Source organism: Esox lucius, chromosome 20 (assembly GCF_011004845.1).
Source record: "Esox lucius isolate fEsoLuc1 chromosome 20, fEsoLuc1.pri, whole genome shotgun sequence".
Lineage (NCBI taxonomy): Eukaryota > Metazoa > Chordata > Actinopteri > Esociformes > Esocidae > Esox > Esox lucius.
In genome coordinates, this window is record NC_047588.1 from 30,508,873 (window position 1) to 30,523,192 (window position 14,320).

The following is a 14,320-nucleotide window of genomic DNA, read 5'->3' on the forward strand; positions in this document are numbered from 1 at the left end:
AACAATATACATAATTCTGTACACTAGCAGCAATCTGGGTTTTATTATTGATATAGCAGCAATGTGGGTAGTATTTGAACATTTAGATATAACAAGTATGGCAGTAATATACACCAATCAGCCATACCATTATGACCACTGACAGGTGAAGTGAATAACACTGATAATCTCGTTAGTGGGTGGGATATATTAGGCAGCAAGTGGACATTCTGTCCTCAAAGTTGATGTGTTAGAAGCAGGGAAAATGGACAAGTGTAAGAATCTGAAAGACTTTGGCAAGGGCCAAATTGTAATGGCTAGACAACTGGGTCAAAGCATCTCCAAAACTGCAGCCCTTGTGAGGTTTTCCTGGTCTGCAGTGGTCAGTACCTATCAAAAGTGGTCCAAGGAAGGAAAAGAGGTGAACCAGCAAATTGTTGGGCTCAAATTGTTGAAAACGTTAATGCTGGTACTGATAGATAGTTGTCAGGGAAGCCCAGTGGTCAAGACGGCAGGGAAGCCCAGTGGTCAGGACGGCAGGGAAGCCCAGTGGTCAGGACGGCAGGGAAGCCCAGTGGTCAGGACGGCAGGGAAGCCCAGTGGTCAGGACGGCAGGGAAGCCCAGTGGGCTAGATGTCAAGGTAACCCAGTGGTCAGGACGGCAGGGTAGTCCAGTGGACAAGACGTCAGGGTAGCCCAGTGGACTAGATGTCAAGGTAACCCAGTGGTCAGGACGGCAGGGTCCCTTTTTTGTGGTTGTCTTGCTGTTACCACTCCAGTGCACCTGTTGCCCCAAAATAGGTGACAGTGATTCACAATTGCTTATGCTTCCTAACTGGACTGATTGATTTCCCTGAGGTTTAATTGACAGGGTGTTATACTGTAATGATTCCAAGTTCCATAAAAACATTTGAGCAGTGTATTTCCAAACCGCTTTTGCCTCAGCAGCACCATTATATCTAATTTAATAATTGTATGTCCTTGTCTCTGCAACAACTCCCAACAATACACCGTCATACTTTTATTTTACTCATTATTTTACCATTGTTTCATACATTTTCATGATTGAGATCTTGTAATTTGTATTAATGTTGATCCTGATATTATACTTACGGTTGTATTTCTCATCTTTTATTATTGTATTTGTTTAGGCACCTTGGAATACACAGGGTAAAATATAATGTGCAATAGAAATGTGGAATTTATTGGAGCTGAAGGATGAGTCACGTCCGATGGAAGGAACGAGAGAGAGAGATTGAAGAATGAAAGCATTTTCCTAAAGTGCTGAGGGAATGAAAGCATTGTGGTCGACTTCAACTCAGGACAATGAGGCCGCCTCCCGCTAACGCTCTCTTCTTTCTCTGATTCACCCATGTGTGGGAACATGCAGCAGAGCAACAGCCGTCTGAGGGTTTGAACTACATGTGCTCGGGGACAATACAGTCTGTGAAACACATTTCCAGAAACATGGGAATTCACATGTCACACATTGAATGCCAGTAAGCGGTTACTGTGGTCGAGGTTGGGCGAGAAGTTTTGAATTTCTTTTTAAAATGTAATCTAAAATGTGTATAAACAGGTGTCTGACAACCCATCACACAACATCGTACTGAGCTGGTAGTCCCCAGAAACAGCAGACAAGATCACTGGTTAAGTGGCTCCACTATTTGGCCATTATTTTACAATTTCTTCGTATTTGTTTTGGCTTATGATCTCTTAATTTGTGTTAATTTCTATCCTGATATCATATTTGCATTGCGTTATTCATTTGAACTTTTATTATTGCATTTTAAGCACCTTGAAATACATTGTGTAAGAGATTTGCAATGTAAGTTTGCTTTTAATAGAACTGAAGAATGAGTCGTGTCTGATGAAGAAAATGAGTTAGAGACTGAGGGAAGAATGAACATTTTCAAAAGTGCTGGGACAATGTAAGCAATGTTTTTGGTTTTAATTCGGAATGAATTTGTTTTTTTACGTAAGTGTTTAGGGCAAAAGTTACAATTGGGGTTGTGGGTAGAAGTTGGACTACCGGTTAAGCTTAGTGTTAGTGTTAAGCATTAAGACTTGGCACATTTTTATCATAACTGTTAGGTTATGGAGGTTAAGATTATGGTTAGGTTAAGGTTAGAAAAATATTTAAGTTTAGGGTTAGGATTAGCACTGCCCTTAATTTTCTTAAGGGCAGTGAACTGTGGTGTCTCCATTTAGATAGCTTAGTAAATGTATGTGGGAATGCGTGTGTCTGGACAGAGAAACAGAGTGAAGTTTAGCTTTCAGAGCTCAGAGTGAATCTCTGAATCAGCCTTGTTTACTTCTGGGTCTTCTCTGTTCCCGTAACCAGGCAACACGTTCCACAACAACAGACCCAAACACACTTGTTACAGTGTGAGAGAAACAGAAGGGAAAATCCATGTTAGGATTGCTGTTGTTACTCAAAGTGTAGCTTCTCACGACCATCTGACCATCGACTGACCTCTGACCCACACAACACATGTCCTCAGGCAGGCCCTTAGAGGATATTTATGCACATGTGAGCGCGTGTTTATTCGCTTGTTTGTGTGTGCACGTATGAGAGAGCTTCACATCTACATGTACACGTGGGGACCCAAAGACACACAAAGATAGTGGCTGGTCCCCACTAGGCAAAATGGTATTTTAACTGAACAGTTAGGTTTAGAGGCAAATTTTCAATTGAGCATAGTGTTATAATTAAAAGGATTCAGGTTAGTGTTAGTGGGGCGTTAGGGCAAGTTTCTAGGCATTAGGGTTCAGTTTAGGCTTAAAAGTTATTACATTATTGAGGTTAAGTTTATGTTTATGTTTATGTTATGGTTAGGCAATTGGGCATAGGTTTAGAATTGGGCTCACTTTGTGGTTTAGGCAATAGTAGTTAGGTGTAGGCATTAGAGCTAGGTGAAGTTTAGGCCTCAGGTTCCCACAGGATTGATAACAAATGTGTACAAACTAGTATACCAATGGCAAATCAGGAAGTGAGGAAATTTTGCTGATACTCCCTGCCGATGAAGCCATTTGAGTTGTGAACACGTGAACAACAAAGCCATCAGCAGGTCTCTGCCAATAAGTCCTACAGGATTGTATTTTAAATAGTGGCAATGACCTTCTAATAGCCATCTCAGGAAAGCACAGTTTTAAATTGATGTAACATATGCATGTAAAGGAGTTGACAGGTGTATATACAGTAGTATATTCAAAATGTCTGGATGGGAGCTATAATCCAGTTACTATACAAACAAAATGCTTGGAATTACAGCAGGCCTGGCTTCTAAACCTGTAAAGCCTGCATGTGAATGTAGTTGAAAAGTCCATTTGCCTTGTGGACCTATGACCACGCCAATCTTCAGGAGGGATCAGACAACAATGTGAAGTTCCAACCACTTAAAATGGCAGATGCCTTCAATGAAAACATCTATGCTTGAACATTTCCTCTCGGTTATGTCCTCTAACCATCCTTATGTGCAACACTAACATACACCAACACTGATACTCGGTTTAGCAAGACACAAATGACACAAACCTTTTATAGCTGTTTTTATGAGGAACTGGATGTATTTTAACACTGTCTGTACTGCCTATACTTTTCCTTTGTCTTTATGTTACATGGGTTCTGTTTATTGTCTGAACCCTCTCACTGAAGTGGTGGAGTGAATCTCTCCCTTTCCAGGAGCAAAAGCACAACACACAGCCAAAGCTTAGCAAACCAGCATCTGTAAAATCTCCTTTACATGTAACAGTACTTGAACATGACACTGCCAGAGCAATTCATGGTAATGACACGGACGGCAGGTACTGGCAGACAGTGTGCACTGAAAAGACACCCTGGGACATTTGGGCCAAGACAAGACACACTTTTTCTTTGCATTGCATTCAGCATAGAAATATTATTGTCATATTGTTGACGTTTCAGCGTGTTTAGACGGGATGGTACATTTGTTCGTCTGCATTGGGTTTCACTAGGATGATGTGATTAGAATTAACCAAGGACTTTTCATCTGTGTAAGGGGGCTAGTGTCTAAACCAGCTTCTCAAAAACACATCTGTGCTACAGCAACTGTCAGTAGTGGAACGTCAGCAGAATATCAATCATGAAAGAGATATTTGTTTTCTCCCCTCCTAGATTTGTAACGTCACTCCTTTAAAGCGTCTCCTGCCAATCCATTCTGATTATCACAGCGCCAGATGGACCCAACCGAGGACAATAGCACATACACCGGCCGGTGATTTCAACTGTGTTTCCAGGCCACCAACCCAGGACTCTCCAGAGTGTTACAAGGTAAGGTAGTCCTGTCCAATATCTTTACAACCTCCCTGGCTGAGGGTGAGACAATATGCATCATGTGGACAAGAATCCTGAGCACTGTCAGTATGCTGCCATCAAGTCTTAACTTACAGCAGGAGTCACAAAGTGCTTGTACACATGCCCAGCCTAAAACCCTGAAAAGCAAACAACAAGAGTCAATGTACAGTGGCTAGGAACAACTCCCTGGTAGTGTCCAAAATGAGGACGATTTCAATGATGCAGCTGAACCCTCGCCTACTGATTTCAATCACCCTTCATTTACTGTAGGTATGTGTGAAGAGATGCTTAATATGCACTGTTGAAAACAGAGCCAACATGCTCGGAGGCACACTGTGTGTGGATACTGTCTGGATATGCATTGCAATATCTGAATTCACACTTTATGTATGACCTTATGTATCACAACCTCAGAGTTCATTATTAAATAGGCAACGCACTGTGACAGAGAAAGATACCATAGAAAATAAAGAAGAATATATTCAGTTTTAAATAAAAGCTTGGTGGTTGATATGATCCTTTTCGTTTTATTACCAAGTAGGGCCAGGAAGTCGTAGGCCGAGACACGTCCTATGATACACACATTGCCAAGCTGTTCTGTTTACAGGACATTTTCGCCTGCCAACGCACAAGATGTGGCACATTCCTCAGGTAAGAACTGTGATTGCACTTGCAGATGCCCACCTAGCACAAGGGGTCACTAAAGTGCAACCAGATCAAGCAGTTCCTTCCAACTCTATGCTCTGAGCCCCATGGACTTTTTGTAATGACCCTCATGCCTTCAAAATAAACATAACTTATACAACTAGTTTGCATAACTGTGTGAAGCAGAATGAGAATGGAGCAAAGAAAGAAGACCAGAAACTGCAATTTGTCTTGAATGTGTCTAGCATCATGAAATCAGGAGAATAACAAGACAATTTGGATCACAGTGTTGTGTCAGAAAGCTGGGTTCCTGTCAAAAGTCATGAGTCTTCCAGCAGGACAATGACCTCAGACACACTTCAAAAAGCACTCAGGAATAGTTCAAGACAAAACACTGGACTGTTCTGAACTGTTCTGAGTCCAGATTTAAATCCCATTGAAAACCAGTGGAGAGGTTTGGAAACAGCAGTTCAGATGCACACTTACAATCAGGGAGAACACAAAAACAGTGAAATAAAGAATTGTGAACACCGAATACACTGGGAAATGTTCACTTATTTTTAGAGACAATTGTGAGCAATAAGGAAAGTGCACTTAAGGTCACGACTGAATGTATAGTGAAAGGAGATGGATGGTGAATCACAGCATAATCTACCCAGTATAATTTTTGCGTATTGGTTACGATTAGTGAAAAATATATTCTGACATTTTCATTTTGTATAGCTAGGTTGGTGTTTGCGTGTGCAGAGCAGCATTATAGTTGAGTCATGGGACGACATTGTAACATCCCAGAAAGACCCTCCTCCACTGTGTCCCTGTTCCACTGGGGAAGAACAGGATGTGACTCGTCCCATGAGGGACAGGCCCACGCACACTGACACGACAGAACATCCACTTGTTTACAATAGGATGTTGTTCTGTACTAGCAGCGGGTGTCAGGGCTCACCGAGGCAACTCCAGTCAATAAAAATTACCTCCTGCTGGTGTTGTTAGTAATGAAGGAGTACAAGTTCACTTTCCTCAAGTGTATTTGTAGGAAATACCCAGTTCTCCACTCCAGGCAGGAGTGATGCGTGAGTGTCCCGGAACGGAGCAACGGTTCCCGTAAGTCAGTCTCTCTCAGACTGCATGGCCCCACTCCTGATTCCCATGTGGAGCCCAGTAGGAACGTTCTGGAAAAAGGGGACAATACTGCCCTCCAACCCATATATGCCTGGTCTCATCCAACCATTGGTCGAACCTGTACTGTATAATAAACTATATGCAGGTATTGGCTACTGGACATGTTTACTTTTACCAGACTCATGTGAGGAGTAGAGATCAGAATTGATGGTTACCGTCACCTTGATAAAAAAATAATCATGTAACAAAAACAGTCCAATAACACCTGATCAAACAAAATGCCCCCTAAAACACCTTTCCTTTCCAAACACAATCTGACTTAATAGATGCCAGCGGGACATTATGAACACATAACCCCTATCAAAACACGTGTTATGTCTCCTCAGAAATAGGGTAGGACATCGTTTGGGGGCTGGCTACTCTTGTCTTAGTGAGAGCAGTTCTGTACTCAGACAACTAGGGCCATCTAGTGGCTAATTTTCCAAATGTTGCTTAGCAACTTGTCTCCCACACGCCTCTAGTTGAGATTTGCTATGAGTTGTGTTCTTTTTGCCGCTCTCCCATGGAGGCCACTTTTGTCAATCACCCAGGCTGTTGTTGCAGTACCCACAGTGTCTCCCAGCTCTGCCCTGGAAGACTGGAACTCATTTGGAGTTGCCACGGGCCTCTTGGTGGCCTCCCTGAAGAGTGCCCTTCTTGCCTCGATACTTCATTTTTGTGGATGGCCTGTTCCAGACTGATTCAGTTGTGTTCTCTCTATTTCTTAATGATAGACTTTGCTCTCCTCTGAGTGATATTCAATGGAAATGTTCTTCTATCCCACCCCTTATTAGAGCTTTAGAAGATCCCTGTTCAGGATTTTGCTTTGAATTTTCCTTCCTCTTCTTGATGTATTTTTGTTAGGAATTATTCTAACCAATTGTGGGGCCTCACAGAGACAGGCGTGTTTAACCTGAAATAATGTGAAACACCGTAATTGTACACAGGTGAACTCAATTTAACCAATTACATGACTTCTAAAGACAAATGGTTTCAACACAGTTAGTTCAGGTGTGTTATAGCAAAGAGCGTGAATACTTACGCCAGGGGTTCCCAAACTTTTTTGGCCAACGGCCCCATTCCGATATCTAAACATTCAACCAATGCGAAGAAAATGTATACATTTGTTTTTGTTTTTTTTTAGGCTAGGAGAGTTGTAAAACCCCCGACCCCATTTTCATATCATGTGACCACACATGGGGTCACGACCCCTAGCCTGGGAACCTCAGACTATGCAGTCAATTATTTTCTGTTTTATATTTGATATTTAGAACAATTTCCAGATTTTATTTTTCACTTTGACATGGTCTTTTTAGTACAGATCTGTGGCAAAAACTAATTAAATTAATTTTGATTTAATGTCGCAACAAAATGTGAAAAGTCCAAAGGGTGTAAAATCCTTTGAGAGCCACTGTAACTCTGATTCAGGCGTACACAAATTAAACCTAAAATCAATAGGGCATTGTAGTTGTACTATCTGCCGAGTGGTTTGGAAAGAGGCTGAGCTGTAACTGCACTGACTTGTCTGCTGTTGCCGCGCGTGTGACTAGAAGAATCTGTCAGAGAATCTTACGCTGACCTAACCTGACCTCAGACACACACACACACACACACACACTGCAGTGAAACTTGAGACCTCGCTGGCTGACCTCTGAGTGGACTGACCTTCTGAGAGCACTGCGGACATAGTCTGGTCTTACCACATTCCAGGGCTGTGGCGGAAGACTTAAAGAGGAACCGCAAGAAGTGCATAGCCCGGCAGCAATACCAAAAGACGGGCAAAACCAAATGTAAAGCACCAATTCTAAGTCATCCGGCTTAAAGCAATCTGCTACATCGGTGGTTTTAAAATCTTTCCTCCGTGAACTCTGGATAATTCAAGTGTGTTGGAGCCATAATTCAGCTCACCACATTCAGCTATTCAAAGGTTTAATAATTAGGACAAGTTGCGTCTAGTGTGCAAGTTCTGGAATAGTTCAAATACACAGAATGGCTAAAAGTCCCTGAAGAGAGGTTGGAGAATCGCAGTCCTGAATGACTATTGTTAATAGGCGTTTTAAGTATTGATTGTTTTATTAAAACAACTACAAAACTTTACAGCTTAAAACAATATAGATACAGTACATACCAGTCACATATATGTGGATAAATACCTGTGACATTAAAAGCTGCATAAATAACCTTTTGTTTTCAGCCCTGAGTCCAGACAGACAATGACCTTCAGCATTACATTTTCACTTTTCCTAAATATACACCACCCAGAGGATATACAACCTCATATCATACACAACCCTTATTTGGCTTATAAGAGCCTACTGTACTGCCAAAACAGCATGGTTAGTGTCCTACCAACAATGACTAAGGCTGGGATTCAGTCAAATCCATCAAAGCAATCTTTACAGTGTTTTCATTTAGAATAGTCATCCCGTGCCCGGACACTTCTAATTCTGCAAATTGAATGCAGACATTTGAAGCGGTCACCCTGGTAGCAATCAGGATAGCACCCAAAACCAGTTAGAGTTAATTTGACCATTGGAAAGAGCAACTGCATAAATACGGCAGTGTGGGTTGGAGTGAATTGAGCCCTAAGTGAGCCACTGCTTTTGCAACTCCTGGAGGTTTGGCATGACATGGCAGAAGATTGTAACAGAAGCAAATTGGGCTACCCAGGCTAGCAATGATTTACAATGAAAAACAAGAGCAAATAGAGATGTTATAAAATACACACTTGTTCATTTATTATTCTGGGGTCTTTAGGACTTTCTGCAAATGACAGATTCAGTTGAAGTGCCTTGCATGAGGGCACAACAGAATTGATTTTTTCCTCCACCATGTTGACTTGGGGATTCAAACCAGTGACCTTTCAGTTACTAGCCCAATGCTAACAACTTAACTATATGCCACCTGAGGGAAACAGAATAATGCAATAAAAAAAGCAGGTTACATTAAACCTGGAGTGCTGCATTATACTGTCAGGTAGCTAATCCTCTTTCCTTTCCATGATTGACAACAAAACCATTTGCTTTGTTATCAAGATAAAAAAATATTTTTCAAAAAAACATGTGCAAAACAAATGTCTGGAAGCTCTTCGCGGCCAATCTGTAATTAACTTGTAATTTAAAAATAATAAAACATCCTGATCTACGATAGAACACAGACAGACTGCTATGTAACAGCAGAACCATGTTATAGAGCCAGAATGGAGGCCAGTTGCAGATCTAAAGCAGAGTAGATGCGGCAACTGCACACCGTAGAGCCACAGCTGCGATATGGTAGTGTGCGGGGCATCTGAAATAGTCTCATCTCAACTAAGAAGGCAAGACTGCCACTGCATCATTTATGCAATGCTCAGACAGCTGTGATGTTAGTTGTGATGCTTCAAACTCTTGGCACGAACGCCTCCTTTGGACAGAGACTGTACAGATTCCATGCACAGAAAAGCATGGGGCAGGTTGGCAACGTCATCCAATATCCATTGAATATTTCAAGACCTATACTCTAAAAAGACCCAATGTGCCTTGAGGTTCAGAAAGCATTTCAAATTATCTATATTCTTTAGTAAATGTAACCAGGACCGTTTGCTCACATGTGTATCAGTACACATGATTGAACACACCTCTTCACTGACAATCCATAAACAGTCTTGTGCGAGTCTCTTGTGCGTTGGGTAAATTAAAGGATAGACCTAAACGGTGGGTCTTTAGCAAGTCCTCAAATCAGTTTTTTTTCCCCCTTCTTCCTCTTTAAAAAGTAAACTTCCTGTTCATGTCTGCACTCCCCCTCTCATAGACTGGGTTGGCTCAGGACTTCTCCCCCTGGCGCTGGTGTCCAATCACGTGAGGGTTGAACTGGGTGATGATGATGGTGATGTCATCGCGGTACATGCGGGCCAGTTCCTCAGGCAGAGACAGCATCTTGGACAGGGTCTCGTGGTCTATTGCTCCAAACTCATTGTTGCCCACCGCGTGGCGGATCAGGTGGGTGGCAGCGTTCTGGTCCTGGAACACTAAGGAGGCTCTGGCCTTCCTCTCGGCCAGCAGCCCGTGCATCTGTCCCAGGGTAACATGGTAGCCCCCCACTGTGAGGGGCTGCCGCTGATGGACTCCTGTGAGATACTCCCCTACGATCCGGACCACTTCCTGCCGGTGAAGAGTCTCCCACAGTCCATCTGTGCCCAGAACCTGCGGGGAGGAGAGACAAAGAGCCGTAATAAGCAACCTCTACCTCAGACATAGGTACCCTTCCGCAAAACACAATCCAGGTTTTCGGCTGCAGAGCATAACTGAACTGAATGAAGACCAACTGTTATCAATCAATCCGCTGATCGGTCGTCTCACCAGGAATCTGTCCTGGGGTCGTAGGCGGTGGTGGGTAATCTCCGGCTCGGCTGTGAGGTACGGGGGAGTGTGGTAGTTGGGAGGGATGAACTTGGTGTGCTCGTTCTCGTGGAGCTGGTCCGGTCCCGACTCCAACACCGCCCGCTGCAAGTCAATGCTCCACTTGAACTTCACGTCCCCGAAGGCCCGGAAAGGCATCAGCAGGCCCAGCAGCCGGTCCTGACCCGGAGGGGGGGGGGGGGCACGAGCGCGTTTTAGACTTATTGTGTGCGACCAGCCGCCACTTATTGTGTGCGAAGCCCTCCCCACGCTGAACAGCGCTCACCTGCCGCACTACTGTGCTCCTCTCGGACGGCGGGTGCTCCCCCTGAATGCGGGCCACCTCCTTCTCGTTCTGAGCGTTGTGGTCATTGGAGAGCGTGTGGACGCTGAATGAACCATCTTCCTCCTGGACCCCCAGGACAGCCCGGCCATCGCCAGTGTTTGCTATATACCTACAGAACCACAGTCATTAGTCAGAGACCGACGGAGCAGACATGGAGAGACCACGGCCCCGGTTTCCATACAGCACAGAATTTAGGCTTAAGATGTTTTTGGAAAACCCGGGCCCGGACAATTCCTATGGGAGCCGAGAAGAGGGGGACAGTGAATACTACTGGAGGACGTACAGGTCATTTCCATCAATGTGAGCCACACAGGCCGTCGCTCCAGAGAAGGCCACTCTCAGAACCCAGTGGTGGAGGAAGGAATTGGTGTCGCCCACCTGTAGAACACAGGACATGGATCAGCACCACACACACCTGTGGCCGGTCACTATGGCAACACAAAGACATTGACAGACAGAGGGCCGCGGGTCTCCAACCTGAGCCTCCAGGGAGAGGTCACTGTCCAGCCTCTTAAAGGCAGTCAACAAGGCCTCTCGGGGCCCGAGGCTCTCCCCTGGACTGGAAGGACAAGCACAATGCTCGGTCAACAACGATAAACAACATCACTTGATGGATCCTCGTTCTCCCATACCTCCTGAGGCACGGCGGTTGCGGTTTGTGCGTGTACCTGCTGAGGTCGATGAGTTCCTGCCAGTATGTTCTCAGGCTGTTGAAGTAGAGTGTCTGTGCCTCCCGGGTGAAGTAGTCGTTTGGGTGTTTGTGCCACTGCAGGATGGGACTGAGAGCCCTGCCGGCCTCCACAGCAGTCTCCAGCTCACACAGGGTCTCATGGGGCATCAGCGACATGGCTATGTAATAGAACAGCCTCTCGCTCAGCGCCTGAGAAAGAGACAGGTGGATGGTTCTTTCAGTCTGGCTTTCATCCATAATCTTGTGATATATTATGCCCCCCCCCCCCCAGCAGGATTTGAACCCAGGTCTCATGATGACACAGCTTAGGGCGAGACTGTGACTTTTAGGTAGATAATTAAACTGCACATGAAATCTGGCTTGCAGATACAGAAATGAAACCCGCACCTGGGCACAAGCACAGCCGGCATGGCCATCAAAAACCCCCAGCAACATCCCCCGCGTCTGCAGACATGTGGCGGCGCTGCGGCGGTCCTCGATGGGCGCATTGGCAGGCAGCTGGTTACTGTCGAACCCCATTACCGTCGACACGTTCTTACCGTCAAACTCCGGGACCTATAACCCAAGTGCACACAAACACACGGTCACGGTCTCAGCAGTCCTCAAGCCGTGCTTGGTGGGGGGGGTTTACCGACCCCCCTCCTCCTTACCTTGAAGCTGTACTCGTTGGCCTTGAGGATGGAGTTGACCTGAGGGGGGCTGAGGTTGTAACTCTGCAGGCCAGGGCTCCGCCTGTAACCGCGTTTGGGAAAGGCTGGCGGCCATGACGAGGCGCGCTGATTGGACAAAGGGCAGCAGGGCACCTGGGGTTGACACGGTAATAGGGAGGGACCCCAGAGCCTTGCCCGAGGCAGGCTTCTGAACAGCTGTGATGTCACGGGCATGGTGGCAGCACACCCTGGGCACACTCCACCACCAACACACACCTACATAAGATACAGATGGATTTACATGCAGTGAATGAGGGGTCATGGATCCAAGGACATTACTAGTCAACCATCTGTGATAGAGGGTTTTTAAATATACTTACTGAGAGGGGGCATTGGAACAATTGTATGCTGCACAATACTCCATCAGACTCTAGCACTGGCCTGCAAGGTATGTTGCTCCATAAATGACACTTGCACCTCTACAGCGGTCAGCCACAATTAGCTTACTGAATACTGACACGCTACATTATAAATAGTCATGTGAAATGAGTCTGACTTGTCCTACTGAACTAGATTCTCTCGAGGCGCGAATAAACTATCCCTCTCGCTGCCTCTTCATTACGCAATTATTAATCTATCTACTGTAACTTTTTGTAGAGAGATGGGACAATAATTGCCGCTAAATTGTGCGGTAAAAAGAGTATGAGTTGCGGCGAACTACTCAGTAGTAGAAATACCGCAAATGTGTTCATTCTGTAACGTTAACCACGGCCCACCACTGGCTGGGACTGACTCGCTGATGCAGAAGTTGCCATATTGTTTAGCAAAATGTATTACTGTTCAGTTCAGACAATGTTGACTCTTCGTTCTTTGTACATTGATTGAGGCAACATCGGTATCTAAAACACAGTTCGATAGTTAACCATTCCAAACGCAACTCTAACTGAAACCAGCTCAATGGGCTATGCATGAATTTGCCGAGTCGATACTAAGGTGCTGCTATAGCAAGGTCTGGCTAATAGGACTTGATGTAGCTAGCTATGCGTCACCGCCAGGCAGCCAAAAATACCACTCCTCATTCAGTCCTTGTACAAACATGTAAGACAGGGAAGAAATCTAACGAGAGAAAACTAAAACATATGCATGTAGAAAAACATAGAATACAAACGTAGCATGTAAAACGCTCTAAGCCAAGCACATTTTGGTAGATACCAACCTTATTCTCAGGATTTTCAGTTTTGTTTTCGCATGCTACGCATGAGGGAATTATATTATCTGGCCCATACGCCCGCTGTAGGCGTGTTCGGCACCGGATGACCGAATGGATTCGTTTTGGAAACGGGCTGCCTCCCTGACCTTTCTTCCTCGGTAGGGTTTCAAAGTGGACTACATTCTCAAATGGTGTATCACTGCCCACTACTGGATTACTATTCTTATTTCCTTCCTGAGATCTCCACATCAGCTCTCGGGCCTGGGAAAAGCAAACATCTTCAGCTATTCCTTGTAATTTCTCAGCTGTTAAATCCTGGATGTCTAAAAATCGTTCGGGCACATTTACAATGATATGCAGCTTCCTGGTTTTCTTGTTAGTTTGGTCTTTACATTTTATAAACTGCTGTAAAATCAACTCTGATGATCAGTATTGTAAAATCCATAATATAAGTAACCATCACTGTGCTTCCACCTCCCCATCATGCGTAAGACCAACACCGCCCTGGTCCTTGCTACTGCAAACTGTTTTTTTCGTTCCCTGTACAGTCCTGGAAGTTTGATAAAAAATGACAAGTACAGCATCCATATTAGGAACATTATCATTCCTCCTCAGTAATCAGCCCTCCCCGGTCAAACGTCACCCCTCCCTTGGTCAAGTATCCGCTCTCCCCTTGTCAACACCCGTTTAAGCTTCAGCCCTCCCCTGGTCAATCGTCAGCCCTCCCCTTGTCAATCGCCAGTCCTCCTCCAGTCAATCGTCAGCACTCCCCTTGTCAATCGCCAGTCCTCCTCCAGTCAATCGTCAGCACTCCCCTTGTCAATCGTCAAACCTACCGTTGTCAATCGTCAGTCCTCCTCCAGTCAATCGTCAGCACTCCCCTTGTCAATCGTCAAACCTACCGTTGTCAGTAGTCAGCCCTCCTCCAGTCAATCGTCAGTCCT

The 14,320-nt window shown here is 44.9% G+C and overlaps 1 protein-coding gene across 1 annotated transcript; it reads right to left on the reverse strand.

Annotated features, from left to right (window-relative positions):
- Window positions 1-8,812: 8,812 nt before the first annotated feature.
- pdp1 (pyruvate dehyrogenase phosphatase catalytic subunit 1) lies at window positions 8,813-13,997 on the reverse strand. Its single transcript, XM_010884723.5, has 9 exons — window positions 13,383-13,997; window positions 12,167-12,442; window positions 11,904-12,071; window positions 11,494-11,705; window positions 11,303-11,384; window positions 11,109-11,203; window positions 10,766-10,934; window positions 10,441-10,659; window positions 8,813-10,284 (listed from the first exon to the last, which is right to left on the reverse strand). Exons 1-9 carry the CDS (start codon window positions 13,623-13,625, stop codon window positions 9,904-9,906), a joined length of 1,845 nt encoding a protein of 614 aa, XP_010883025.2. The 5' UTR covers window positions 13,626-13,997; the 3' UTR covers window positions 8,813-9,903.
- Window positions 13,998-14,320: the final 323 nt, after the last annotated feature.

Coding starts and splice junctions, on each gene's coding strand:
- pdp1 (XM_010884723.5), bottom strand. CDS start 13,625: ATGTGGAGATCTCAGGAAGGAAATAAGAATAGTAATCCAGTAGTGGGC. Junction 11,706..11,903: donor CCGGCTGTGCTTGTGCCCAG/GTGCGGGTTTCA, acceptor TCTCTTTCTCAG/GCGCTGAGCGAGAGGCTGTT. Junction 11,385..11,493: donor GAACTCATCGACCTCAGCAG/GTACACGCACAA, acceptor TTGTCCTTCCAG/TCCAGGGGAGAGCCTCGGGC.